This window comes from Alnus glutinosa, chromosome 7, assembly GCF_958979055.1.
Source record: "Alnus glutinosa chromosome 7, dhAlnGlut1.1, whole genome shotgun sequence".
In the NCBI taxonomy this organism is placed as follows: Eukaryota; Viridiplantae; Streptophyta; class Magnoliopsida; order Fagales; family Betulaceae; genus Alnus; species Alnus glutinosa.
Window position 1 is genome coordinate 28,560,546 of NC_084892.1, and position 15,019 is coordinate 28,575,564.

At 34.1% G+C, this 15,019-nt stretch overlaps 3 protein-coding genes across 3 annotated transcripts in view; all 3 read right to left on the minus strand.

Moving 5' to 3' along the window:
- Nucleotides 1-999: 999 nt before the first annotated feature.
- On the minus strand, nucleotides 1,000-2,433 carry LOC133873427 (G-type lectin S-receptor-like serine/threonine-protein kinase LECRK1). Its single transcript, XM_062311130.1, has one exon. The coding sequence runs from the start codon at nucleotides 2,431-2,433 to the stop codon at nucleotides 1,000-1,002; it is 1,434 nt and encodes a 477-aa protein (XP_062167114.1).
- A 5,799-nt stretch (nucleotides 2,434-8,232) lies between these two features.
- Nucleotides 8,233-15,019, minus strand: part of LOC133873983 (F-box/LRR-repeat protein At2g42720-like) — a 33,776-nt gene continuing 26,989 nt past the window's right edge. Inside the window, exon 6 of the transcript XR_009901190.1 lies at nucleotides 8,233-8,367. The gene's annotated coding sequence lies outside the window, so the exon portion shown is untranslated. The remainder of the gene's footprint in view (nucleotides 8,368-15,019) is intronic.
- Nucleotides 10,158-12,514, minus strand: LOC133873428 (F-box/LRR-repeat protein At4g14103-like). Its single transcript, XM_062311131.1, has 3 exons — nucleotides 12,029-12,514; nucleotides 11,506-11,595; nucleotides 10,158-10,358 (listed from the first exon to the last, which is right to left on the minus strand). The coding sequence occupies exons 1-3, from the start codon at nucleotides 12,512-12,514 to the stop codon at nucleotides 10,158-10,160; spliced, it is 777 nt and encodes a 258-aa protein (XP_062167115.1).

The following is a 15,019-nucleotide window of genomic DNA, read 5'->3' on the forward strand; positions in this document are numbered from 1 at the left end:
GTGATATAATATTATTGAAAACAGTTGACTCACTTAGGTATTTTCTTTTGTATTATTCTTTTCTCTGTACTACTTATTAATACAGGATATGTGGAGGAAGAATGTCAGAATTACCCAGACACTTAGGTGAATCCTGATGGCAATGTTTGAGGCTGGCTTGCCTCTCTTTTAGTGGACTATTATGTTTTAATTTTGGAATGCAATATGTTTATAGATGTTTGTATTTAATAGGTTTTTTCATATATATTGTGTGAACAATGACACTTGTTAATGTATAGTTAAACGATTTCTGAATGAATGTCTAGAAGTATTTCAGTTAGCTCAATGTGTTATGATTCTAAAGTTTTTATGTAAAAATATATTTGATCCGTTGCTAATTTATACTCTAATGACGTCATTGTTGATGTCATAACAATACGTGGAAATTCAAAAAAAAATTCACTTATGCATTTTTGTAAAAGGCGAGTCGTTACACTCTTTCTAACATTACTCATTCCGTACATCTTTATCTTTATCTGGAGCTTGATCTTCACTTGAATCCAATCTTTTACAACGAGATAAGATATAATCGACAAGAACTAGCTGTTGTTCTTTTTGGTTGAAATATAGAACTTGATAAGAAATTTTTTTATTGGAGCGTTACTTCTAGCACACAAATGAAAAACTCAATGCTGCTTACATATACACCAAAACATTGATACAAGATACACAATACTCAAAAGAAAACGTCCAAGACATGCAAACACATTTTAGAGGACACCACTAGAGTCTAGACAAGACTTATTTTTTAAGTTTGGTACAAGTACTGCAAACACATTTTAGAAGACACCAAGAAAGGATGTCGGATTTGGAATATCAAATCCATCTTACATGGTACTTAGAAAGAAGTTGGACTTGGAAGGACTGGAATTAATGTCTACAGTTCCTTCCAACATAAGTAGAACCTTTTTAATTGATGGGCGGAGCGAGGGCTCATTCATAATGCACCAAACTCCAACTTTAGTCGTCATTCCTCGAAACCATCGGTCCCTTTCTCATCTTCGTGTATGCGCGCTTTTTATATGCCGAGACACGATATCTATAAATTGCAATTCCAGAAATCGCCAAGACAACTAATACAAAAGCAAGTAATGAAACACTGATAATTATGATGTGATCCGATCGATGCTTTTTCTTGGGTTCTTTCGGCAGAGTTGTATTTATAGTGGGTGTAGATGTACCAACCTTTACCTTGATAAGGGCTACGGTTGAGTCGGTTTGATTTTTTCTCACAAATCGCAAAGGAAGCATATGTTTTGCGCAAAGCCCGTCCTTGAACAGTGCAGCTTCACAGTCGCAGTCCTGCGAACATGCTTCTCCGCAATTGGCTTGGGATGGCGATTTGAGAACAGAATAACTTTTATTTTCCCATACGGTATGCAGTACTGGTTCCATGGTGAAATTCCCTTTGCTGCTTTTGCAACTCTCCACAGTGGAATTCCTTTGACAGCCTGCACTCCTATCCTCCTTGTTGACCGGTTCAAATTGAGGAAGACATTCGCAACCAACTTGTTGACCATTTAAAACACAATATCCATTATCCCCACATAGACCCATGGGCTTACAGATGTCATCACTTGGAGCAAACCATTTGACAGTCGTCAAAGTTTGATTCATATCGTGGGAGTATAGACGCAAGATCCCATCTGGGTCAATTGTCAATCGGTAGAGAACATCTTTTGTAGGATATCCATCTGTCATATTCCTTATAATAACGCCCGCGCCATTGATCAAATAGAGATGACCATTGTTTTCAAGTTGCAGAACCACGTCACTCTTTTGCCCATCTATACCTTCTCCCCAATAACCATCTTCAATCGTGTTTTGAGTTCCAACTGGGTACATCGCCAGCCTTCCATCTTCTTGCATCAACACCTGAAATTTGCCGGTTGACCTGTTGGCGTCTGAAATACTGGAATACAACGCTTGCCCGTGGGAAAGATTCTGAGTTGGCAAAAAGGTGTCCGTCGGATGATCGAAACTCTGCCATTTCGTCCGATTATCAGAATCAAGGAGAACAAAGTTGCCCGTGTCAAGCATCGACACTGAGGTTGCACCATCCGGAAAACTGGCGAGGGGTGTCTCTGCGCCTTGTGCCGATTGAAGAACCAGTTTTCCATCACTAGTGAAATTCAGTTTAGAATCAGCGGGAACTGGAGGCTTGTCTCGGTCGGCTGTCCAAACGGCGACCGTCTTCTGTGGATGCCCAGCAAGAAAAATGCCGACAGCAAAACCGTTGCCTTGCTTGTAGAATCCAAAGGCGTATAGACCGGAAGGTGATGGCCAAGAAGAGTTGGTGGTTGGTGTCAAGAAAGAGCCTCGCTTTACAAGGGACTGGCCCTGTTGAGCAAAAATAGCGGAGAGAAGAAGAAAAAGGAAGAAGAGAGTCGGCATCATTGGAGAATGGAGAATAGTTGTTCTCTGTTTCCTTTGTATCCCCTTTGGTAACCAAAGAGTGTTACATATATAACATATATACTTCTTAAAAGCGGAAGCTGTAGAGGAAGGCCCCTTGATTTCAATTCTCCCAACCATTTCCAGGAGGTTGCCAAATGTTGAAGGCGACGCCTTAATTATCTGCGGTCCCCTCTCGCATTTAATTTTCAAACTAGGATTGGCGGACAGCAGATGCTAGCTGTTGACTGTTCTCTTCATCCAGATTTTCTTATTGGTTAATTATTTATTTAATTTTTTTAGTGCATTATTTTTGTGGAATTTTTTGTTGAGAAGACTTGAAAGTAGTACCTGAAAGCATTATTAATGGTCGTCGTGAGTTATTTTTTCATTCTTTGATGCGTTATTTTTCATCGCGTTTCTTGACTAATTTGTTCCAATCATTCAACTCGATCCCCATGGATTAATTTTAGATAATCCAACTGGCATTTTAATTTTCCATAATAGATCAAACAGACTTCATAACCTGACATCATGTGACAAGTGATTCTAATGTGTCATCTTTATATGATCGAGGTGCATGGTAGCATGCAAAACAATCATCAAGGGGATAATCATATTATTATTCCACACATAAATGTTAGATTATTGTTGATGACATTTTTTGAGGGAAGACTAAACACGGAGTCCGAGGATATATACATCGGTCACACGAGGTCCGAAGATGAGTCTGTTTGCAAAAGAACAAACTAGGATCAGAGTTGCCGAAGAGTGCCGGCAGAAAATAGCACCGATGGTAAGAATTCTATATATAATTAATTGTTTGCTCAAGCGAAGTAAAGAAAAAACTCCTTAGTAGCACAGAATCCAAAATAACTAGAAAAAACAATATTTTAGATCGAAAGATGCTCTTCTGACCTATACCTACCAGTGAGTGCCAATAGATGGAACACATGCCTATTTATAGGTAGGTCAAAGACTCTCAATTAGAACTGTTACCTTATTTATTCCTCACATCAAGGAATAAGAATCAAATCTAAAATCAATTCAGATTATTTGATTCCACAAAATAAAATCAATAATGAATTCAAATATTTGTTTCCACAAGAATCAAATCAATAATTTAATTCAAAATATTTGATTTCACAAAATAATCTTTAATTAGAATAAATCACTAAACACCGTAATTATATATATTTTATAATCACAGTAAATATATGTGACATACCTTAAATGGAATTTCTTACACTGATGCCTATAATAGACAATACAAATACAATTTAAGTAACAAATTAAATTATTTTGATCTTGATCTTTGCGGGGAATAGTATTTCTATACTTAGAGACCATACAAAAACATATCACAATACAAATACAATTTAAGTATCAAATTAAACATATTTATAGTAATGGAAGTAGAGATTACCAGACACCTAAATATACCGTGGGAGTATAGCGAGGAATAATCCTCTCAAATGTAATTTGATTTTTAAAATTACTATTTAATTTTTTTTTTTTTATCTTTTTGAGATTTTAAAAACCCCCAAGAATAGAGAGATATTTTTTTTTTCTTTTATTTCTTTTCTATTTAAAGGAAATTTCTTGTAATTTAGTCTAATAAGTGCTGAGTGTAATTTAGTCTAATAGTCAATAAAAATTATTGTTATTCTACCAACTTAGAATGCTAAATTTTAATTTTAAAAACAATCCAAACATATTATGACAGTACTTATTGGAATAAACTGAAAAGAAAAAAAAAAAAAAAAATTCTCCGAATCAATTTAAATAATTTAAAAGAAATTTGTATGCTTTTCCGGCCCACTTCTTAAAGGTGGTAAATGAGAATTGAAGGAAATGGTACGTGGAGGGCCCCTTGGTTTCATTTCTTCCATGCACGTACCATTGACTCAATTGCATGACTTAGTTTCAAGCAGTAAGCATTTCTTCCATGAGAAGGAGCAGCATATACGTAACTACAGTCGGAGGAAATTAATGGTACGTGGAGGGCCCCTTGGTTTCATTTCTTCCATGCATGCACCGTACCATTGACTCAATTGCATGACTTGGTTTCAAGCAGTACGAAAGCATTTATCTTCGTACAAATTGTCTTCCCATTATTTTCCTGGAATAACACTTTATACTTGAAGGCATTAATTGGTCGTCGGGAGTGCGTCGTCAATACGGCTCTTAAGCTTTGTTTGGCAAATCTTTCAATCTGCTTCCCATTATTTTCCTGGAATATGACTTAGATAGTTGAAAGCAATGGTCGTCGGGACTCGGGAGTGCGTCGTCAATACGTACGGGTCTTAAGCTTTGTTTGGCAAATCTTTCTTTTAGCTCTGTTATTGTTCATCACCATTTCTCAAAAAGATCAACAACAAAATATTTGAACTTTTTTTTACTTTCTTTATATCACATCATACACTTATTATTATTCAAATAAAAACATAATTATAAAACAATTTTTTTTTTCCACTTTTTCGTACCACTTTCTCACCTTTTTTTTTATACCAAACATTGTTGCCTTTCCTTTTTGCCCTGCTTAAAGAAGTTGCCAAGAAGTTGCTGAGTTTCAAAGTGGGAACGGGACATAATAATTCTCTTAGGTTTGATGCATGGCACCCAAATGGTAGATTGATTGACACTTACGGTTTTTGGGTTGTCTATGATTCTGGCCTTGGGCTAAATGCATGTGTCTCTACTGTTCTACATGAAGGTTACTGGAATTGGCCTCCTGCTAGATCAGATGATCTGGTGGCTATTCAGGTTAGACTTCCGGATGTTAAAATTGGAGAAGCAGATGTTGCTGTTTAGAAATTCAAGAATGGTGTTTACTCTTGTGGAGAAACTTGGCATTTTCTTAGACCTAAGTTTCCTGTGGTCCCTTAGTGGAAGGTTGTATGGCATCCCATGGCTATTCTCCGGCATGCTTTCATTTTGTGGCTGGTTTTTAGGCGGGCCATTGCAACCAAGGAGAAAATGCGTGGCTGGGGATTTATGGGGCATGCCTTATGTAGGTTCTGTTTTCATGTGCAAGAATAGATTGATCATTTATTTTTCCAATGTGGTTTCAGCCGTTGTATTTGAAGAAACCTTATGGCGGATTGCTTAAGTCCTGGTCCTAATGTTAGCTGAGATGATATTGTGTTGTGGGCTTGTAGTCTTAAGGGTAAGGGGTTGCACACTACTCTTTGCAAGCTTAGTTTGACTGCAGCTGTTTACCACATTTGGAGGTTGACAAATGAGCTTTGTTTTGGAAATTCCTCCTGGACAGAGAAAGCCTCGGTTGCTCGGATCAAATGGGATGTTAGAACTAAGCTGTTGACCCGAAATTCAAGAGATCTGCTCTTGATAGGCAGCTTTCGGCTTTATGGATGTTGTAGCCTTGTTGTAGTTTGACTTTTCATTTTGGTGCTTGTCTTGTTTTGGTTGTCTGATGTAAGGTGTTTTGTGGGTCTTCTCCTTTTTCTGGAGTTGTAATTGTTTTGTGTTTCGTTATAAAAGCTATGATTCATCCACAAGATAAAAATTAAAAAAAGTTTCTTGTAATTTAGTCAATGGCCAAGTGGTTCAAGGGGTATACTACAAAAAACACGACATGCTTTTGTTTTTGTTATTCGATCTATATAAACGACCCAAAAACATGACTTTTACATCGCTTATACATAAACGATATAAACTTAAAAAAAAATGAAATTATTTACCGTTTAAACGACGTTAATTAGAACATTCCCAGCAGCTTTGTCGTCAAATTTTTTTTATTTTTTTATTTAAGGATTCAAACTATTTTTTTTTTCCCTACTTTAATATACTTCTGAATAACTTCCTTTTATCATTCTCTATTCTAATTAAATATAATTTCTTTACTTTTTAATTTTTATTTTTTTTACTTCTTTAATGATTCAGGAGAGAGAAATGTTTTTTTCTTTTCTTTTCCTATTTTAATAATCACAAGGATCACTACAGTGGAACCCTATACTTTGGTTTCTACTGTAGTAATCCTTATGTTTAGGGCTAAATATTTAGGAAGTCCGGTGTGAATGGTTTTTTGTGAATTTTTCTTTTTTTAACATTTTCTCCAAACTTAGGAAAGGGAACCCATATAAAGAATCTACTATGAATACTCTTACTTTTGATAACAGACATCGTTTGAACAATAAACGACAATAAAAAAAAATAAAGTCATTTGTTGTTCAAACGACTTATTTTTTTCAAAACTCGTTGTTTAATAGTGGGGGTGTTTAATTGGTAACATACATATCATTCCCTTCATTTTTATTTTCAATTTTCTAAAAAACTTCAAAACTTCAAAACATTATAACTTTTTTTACTTTTATATCACATTAATAATTTTTTTATTACTATTCAAATGAAAAAAATTTACTACAATACAATTTTTTTATTTTCATTTTTTCATACAAATTCTATATACTTTATATCACGCCAATTACTTCTTGTTACTACTCAAAAAAAAAAAAAAAAACTTAATAATCTTTACCAAACACACCCAATAAACGTAGTGTTTAGGTTGTCATTATTTACTGTTAAACGACGTCACCTTCATGCATGACGTCATTTGAACCACCAAACAATGGTTTTGTTTGGAAATGAACTTGCCATGCCACGATAATGGGCTACAATCATTTTCTATTTTTTTTTTCTCACTTTTTCACATTTTTCAATAACAATTAATATTAAAACATTTCTATTTTTTCTACTTTTTACACCACATTAATAATTTTTTTTATTACTATTTAAATAAAAAAATTCACTACAATACAAAACTTTTTAACTTTTCTATACAATTTTTTTTTTTACTTTATATCACATCATCACTTTTTACTAATTTCAAAATTAACAATTCACTACTCTGTTCTGTACAAGCATTTGCCAAATATACCACGTTATTTCAATTAATGAGAGGGAGGTGCAGGACAAGACTTCCTAGCTACTGCCCTCTCCTAATATGCATTATAGGACATGCTAATTACATGCATTAGGATTCTACATTGTCCTTTTCTTAGCCTTTTGGCTTTGTGTGTCTCCCTGTAATTAATGTTTGAACTTTGATGAACATTAATTTAAGTTTAAAACATGTGTCTTGTGTTAATTCCTTGACCATCTCATTTCACACAATATACCTTCTTTATGTTTGGCGAGTGAGTTTGAATTTAAGAGGTTGTCACATTAGGATTTAGGAACGTCTTGAGCTAAGTATATGTTTTTGGTCTCCCACACACCATTTCTTCCTTCTCTACATCCACAACCGAGGGTTGGGAACCTTGCCGCTCGTGTGGGGCTCATTTTGTTAACCTAACTGACTTCGAGGTTAGGTTCTTAACAAGTTGAATTCGAATATATCTTCAAAACTCAAAAACTTGGCTCGATCTCTCAAGTTATGTACTCGAGCCAAGTCTGTAAATCTCATAACAAGACGAATTCAAATCCACTTTCAAAACTAAAAAACTCAGTTCAAGTTCTAGCTGGAGTTGAGTTCGATCTTCTAAGTTATGTATTCGAGCCGAGTCTAACAGTCCCAAACTCGGCTCAATTCAAATACAGCTCTTCATGCACATCAATTCTTAAAATTTCCAATATTCCGCATTAAATCTAGATCTCTTGACGGACAATGAAGCAATTCACCTAAATTTAAAATAATAATAATAATAAAACAAAAATAAAAAAGGATAATTTCCAGTGATCTATTGTCACGCCCCAAGTGCAAAGCAGAACATGACGCTACTTGGACCCAATTTCACACTAAATTGAAATATTTCCTTCTTCCAACTCTATTTCACCCCAAGAACCAATTATTCATACCACAAACCATTTGTAAACCTCAATTAAAGCTATAAATAAAACCAAAAAAAAAAAAACTTAATAATAAACATACTACCTCATTAAAATACTCTGTAGTGGCCAAATACAATAAACCTCATTAAGATCTATTTCCCCAGCAACATAAACAGGGTCCAAAGAAACAAATAGCTAACACCAAGATATGTTTATTGAAACCTCCACTTCTAATTTAGACTCCAAGAACTCACTCCAACATTAAGCTACCTGAGTATCTCAATTAGATGGATCGCCCGCTTATTCTGAAAAATTTAAAAGAAATAAGGATGAGCTAATAATGCCCAGTAACTAATATCGATAATGGAGTTAAGAGAATTTTAAGTTTCAAACAACATAATGTTTCATATTCCAAATTAATGAGACAAATATCCCATAAAAGGATATTTTTGCAAGAATTTATCGGAGGTCAAATGATGAGATAATCACCGTTATGCCACAAAGACATCATCACTTATCATAGAACCAAGGATAAATTCACAATATGCTCACAAGTTTAATTTTTCCATGTAAACACTCATCAAGAATATTGATAATTTATATTCTCAAAAAACTTTGATAATATCCAATCCTTCAAATAAAATCAAACAATTCGCCATTAAACATAAAGCAATATAACCAAGTGCATAGAAATTTCCACAACGAGTTAAAGAAATATTTGACAACTCAAAAAGAAATTAAATTCTGCACAAGGTTCTCAAAATAATATTCAACCAAAGTATAAATAATTTTTCAGAAATTCCATTAGCTAAGCTACTTACCTCATTCGCAATCAAACAAATCATCCCCCGAAAATTCTAACAATTCACACAGTGCCTAAAATTTTATGACACTTTGTCAAAGCCTGAAAACCAATATTTATTCTAATAACTAAATTTAAAAACAAGAACATCAACACTATGAGTGACAAATTATAACATAACAATAATTTGGCAGCCCCTATATGGCAGCCCCTAGATAACAACAAAACAGTATCAAAATTCCTCCACATATTTTACTAGCGTACATAAATATATGGCTGCCAAACATAAAGACTTAGCCTGGTTTTGAAACCAAGCTACACAACCTCCAATTTCCTTGAATAAATTTATCTCATAAATCTCAACACCACAAGACAAACTTCCACAGCAACAATCGACATTCATCAGCCCCAAACATTATTTGATTACTCCAACAGTCCAAAATAACAGTCTCCCCATTAAAAATTAAAATTACCTCACACTCCACACAAAATAAACTCACGTTCGACACCAACAAATCAATGACTACCTAATAAAAAGAATAACAAATCCTTAGTAGTAAACTAAATCTGAAACAAAATCCTCAACTCAAACTTCTTCCATTTTAACAAAAACTTCAACCCATAGATTATTCCATTCAATAACCAATTACCCATATCAAAATCGAAGGGACAACTCCCTCAAAAAAGTACAAAATAATTTTATTAAAATCAAGAAATGTTCTATTTCATTAAAAAAAAAAATTGTTATTCCTAGGAATAATGGAAAAACTAAACGACAAGAATGGTTATTCCTAGTTTTGACTGCATCCAAATACTAATCTTCTTGTATCTTCTGTAATAAATCTGGTCCAAAATGAACTATTTTAGAGTATTTATTGCAACCATTGACTTTGGAATATGGAAAAGTAGCACCTCCTGGTTGAGGAAACAATCCTTTGAAGGGTACCCAAACAACTTTATATATTCGTGAATATTTTGGAGATTTATAATTCTTCCATTTTTCTGGATGAAATTTCAATGAATTGATTAGAAAGAGTTACAAACTATATTTAAGTGTATGCATTCATGTGATCGTCAGCATGAGAGAGGGAGGGAGAGAGACTGAGGCACCTTTTCTCCGGAATAAGCTTCACATTTGTTGTCGTTCCCACATTTTTATCCAATCCCTCCCAGTTGCCTCGAACCGGGATTGTAACTTAACAGCTCCTTCCAGAAGTAAGGATATGGCTGGAACTAGATCGGCATCAATACTATCTGACGAGATAAAGTTTATATGGAAAGTATGTAAATGCTTCAAAGGAATCGGCATCATGCCTGCCTTAAATAGTGCCTGCAACATTACGAATGTCAATTATTAGAATGATATTTGAACAAATTTCCTTGCAGCGAAACAAGAATAATGAAGATAACAGATTTACATAATCAAAGAAATAACCAGGTATAAGGCAGTTTCTCATAATAGATTTGACTAAGAAAATTGAATGCTTTTTTGATAGGTAATAAGCAAAAAAATATTATTAAAAAGGCTTAAGGGGCTCCTGGCCTAGCATACAGGAAGTATACAAACTAAGAAAATTAAATGCTGGAAGTACATTATTTGATATATTCATTCCAACATATATATAATGGCACATGGATAAATTAAAACGTATATAAGATACTTGCGAAAAATCTCTTTCACATAATTTTTTTTTTCTAATGCTTGGTTGAAAAAATAAAAATTAAACTAAAATCATTTATTAGTTGTTAGACCAGAAAACATTACTGAACTGGGCATGACATAATAGCATAGAAAAGATTGAGATAAGATAAATTGAATAAAACATGATAGTGAGTAATAATTTCACATCTAGTAATTTTGTATAAGCCCAAAGATAAACAAATAGATACAAAATCCAAGTTCTACCAAAAGTATGTTGAAGACAATCTTTATCTTGAGACAATAAGATTAAGATTTACCAAAATGTCCAAGGGCTTTTGACTGCAAAATAGCAAAAGTTCCTAAAACGAAATTTTTAGTAGAGTGGAAAATATGTGCCTTTAAATATCTACTTCTAACACAAAGAGCATGCATCATCACCGTCATAGTGACTTCCTTCTGTAACAAGTATAGACTATTTTCTGTAAGGCCTATCCACAATAGGCTTTTCTTTCAGATGTGTGCTACGAATTCCACATCATCAAATTTCATGGTGTACTCATCAAATACTAGAAATCAAAATCACATTTAAAGATTAAAGGAGTACAAAATTCTTATAGCTGCTTTTTTATTGCTTAAAAAAAAGAAGAAGAAAAAAAGAAAAGAAAAAGAAAACAAACAAAAGGAACCTTTGATTAAAAGGTACTATACCAATAAAAAATGATTAAATTCTTATAGCTGCTTTTTTTTTTTTTTTTTTGGGATGTAGGACCACAAAGTTTTGAAAATAACTCCAGAATAATGACAAACTTCTTTCAGAAATGATGGGGTTGTTTACCTTAAGACACTGCACATGTAGCACTAGTTCTTCAATCCGTTCTAGAATGTGGAAAAACTCCAAGTACGGGGGCCTCCATGAGCTAGAAAGCTGTTCAAGACTTAATGCACAAGAACGTAAACACTTTAAATTCCCCAAAAAACAATTATCTGAAGCAAATCCGCCCCATGTAAAACATTTGAGATGGGGAGTAGTCATTTTTAGTGATCTGCCACCAGAGGGAGTAAATTTCCAGCGTACTATCAATTCCTCAAGTAGCTCCCCAGAGACATTAAGATGGAAGAGGTCATTATGTTCATAACTCCTAATTTCTAGATATTTTAGAGATGAGGACCGGATGTTAATGTTATTAATTCCATTAACGTCATCAAGGCATAACTTATCAAGGGAGTTGCAGGAAGACAAGATCCGTTCCACAAACAGCTCGTCAAGAACTCGAACACGTACGTGTTAGTGATAACGATTGAAGCTTCGTGAACACACTTGAGGATGGCAGTTGGAGAACCCCTCCGTACAAACTCACAGTTAGAAACCTCAACGATTCACAATTCAAAACACAAAGTGGCATTTGAAAAGCTCCTGGAAGAAATATATAGAGGTCAAGATAAAGCACTTCAACATTACACCTTACTGCATCTTGCAACCATGTGAGAAAACGATATTCTTCAGAATGCCAACTAAGAAAAGTCCAGCGAACACAAAACTGCGTCATCTTCATTCCATTGCGTCGAAGCATCAACCTGTCAAGAAAATTCTTAAAGTGAATAAGTTTATAATCCTTGCCTCGATATCGCATGCCATCAAGGGTCAAGGACGGAATAGATATGCATAATTCTTGCCACCACTTGGACACCATGCTCAATCGTGCAATATCTTCCATCATAAGAAATGAGAGGATGTGATGAACAATATGGATCGGAAGATTGCTGATTTTGTCGCTACTCTCTACAAATCTTCCTTTAGATTGGGACAGAGAAGAGCATGCCTCTAGTTTAAGCAACTTTTCCATGATAATAAAATTTTCCTGTTTCACTGAGAGAAATAGAATGATGCATAACTACTTGTAAGGATTAAAAAACTGTAAAACAAAAGCAGCTATCTGTTTTGTAATTTATTATTCTTATATCATCAACAATTCACTACCATTTTTTTTAGTAGTAAGTCGCAAACACATCCAATGAGTTTCAAACTCACAACTTAACCTTCCATCTTGTTCTTATTGACCAAAAGGTGACATTTGATCAGGAGCTCATTGATATCATCAACATCACTACTATTATTTCGTGAAAATTAATGCATTTCTTTACAAATAACAAAAGGAGGTGAAATTAGATATGCTGCCAACGAAAACTCTAAACATAAAATATACGATCTAGATAAAGCATTGGAAATTGATGATGGTCATGTAGATAAAGCAATAAAATATATCATCTAGATAAAGCATTGGAAATTGATCATGCTCATGTAGTAATCAATGCAAAGCGCCTCCTCCACATGGATCAAGTAATACTTCGGCGAACCCAAGGATTTGTTTGCACTCAAGAGGATTCAAACCTTATACTTGATGGAAATGCCACCAAGACCAAGACCCTTACCACTTGAGCCAACCTCTTAGGGTTTGCGGTAACCAATAAAATAAAAAAGCGAGACGATAAATGTTGTGAAGAGATGCACCAATTGTTGGCGCTTTGGTGGTGGGAGAATTCTATTGGTTATATGTCTATAAATAGGCTTGAGCACCTTTGCACGCAGACAACCAAAGAAAACTAAGAAAGATAGCAAGAGAGAAGTGTGTTAAGTCCTCCAAGTTGATTGCTCCACCACCAAGCTTTTATCTTCCTTCAACTACTGTTCAAAATCCTAGTATTGTACCTTTTAATAAGTTAAATAATAGGTTTAATTGACAGCTGTGGGATCTGAACCCACACTTTTTAAGCTTTTATACATCTTTTTTTTTTATGAATAATTGCATAAAAATTAAAAAAAAAATACCCATATCCACCTCAAACCACTACTCAATTGACAATGTCTCCTAATAATAAAAAGAAAAAAAAAACTAAAAAAACTAAAATTATTTAAAAAAAAACTGAAAAAAAAAATGAAATTTTTTTTTAAAAAAATATTATTTAATAGTTTTTTTTTAAAATAAATTTGAGATTTTTTCTAATTTTGTAAAGGGTATTTTTTTCATTGGAGTCATTGACATTTTTTTATAGTTTAGAGAGAGACATTGACACAATTGGTAGTTTGGGAGACTTTGGCAATAAGATGATAGTTTGGAAGGGGTATACGTAATTTTCCCAAAAAATTTAACTAACCATGTTCTATTCCATCACTGGGTAACTAACACAAAGACCGGTACCATTACCACCGGCAAACCACATATAAAGAGGACTGATTCGTGCACAACAAGGTTGTGCGCAAGGGACTTTTCCCACAAACTAATCCATGCTACAATTGTGTCTGCAAAAATAATAATTGTCGTACAACTGCTACTAGTACTAGTGAGTTACACATGGTAGGCACCTAGGATTTCACTCCAAGTGAGATTTATCTTCTTTCCTTTATTTGAGCTCGGGAAACTTTGTGCAAACAACTACCACACAACAAATTAAAAAACTAAAATAGCCACAAAATCATAAAATTACCCTAGGGGTCTAGGGTGTTACAGATATTATTACGGAAGAAACTACATTTTCTTTAAATCTTTTGCTCCCTAGTTTAGTTTGAAAGGTAGACTTGTAGTATGTCACAATTTTTTAATTGGGTGGTAAAACCCATTTATATCAAGTGGCAGTTTGCTCCGTTCATGTAATTGGTGAACAAATTGACGAGGAAATGGAGTAGACGATGAGCGGCCTGACAATGGAGCTGAAGACTTTGAATATGAACAACTCAATGAAAGATCCCATTAATCAATGGCGTTAGGGCTTACAAATAAATTTAGTGAGTTCATTCGACACCATCACTATATTTGAAACAGAAAAACTCATTCTCAACGCAAATTGAACCTCGTCAAGCAGTTTTGGTAACTACATAGCGAGGTATAAGAACTTATGACAAAGAAATGTCTTGATCATTATTGTTGGAAGGTTTATGTATTTCAATTATTATAGTTATTTTTGTGGTTAAAGATCTTCAATGTAAACTTTCTTTATTTGGGACCAATGTAAAGATCTTCAATGTGGTTAAAGGTTTATGTATTTCAACTATGTATTTCAATTATTATAGTTATTTTTGTCCATCTCCATACAAGAAATTAGCCACCATTGAATATTTGGGACCAATGTGATGCCACATATTTAAGGATGAATTTACAAAAGAGATTGGGTAAAAAATTGGCAAGAGATAGATGTGTACTCTATAAAATGAAAAGCAAAGCATTTTATTCGCAAACCAAAATTGGATAAAAAGAAAACCTCAAATGATTCCGATGAAAAAAGCCCTAGATTTTGCAGACTGTGCCGCCGGACCAGGTGTTTTTGTCTTGTTTCCACCGATAGCTCGGAGCTTG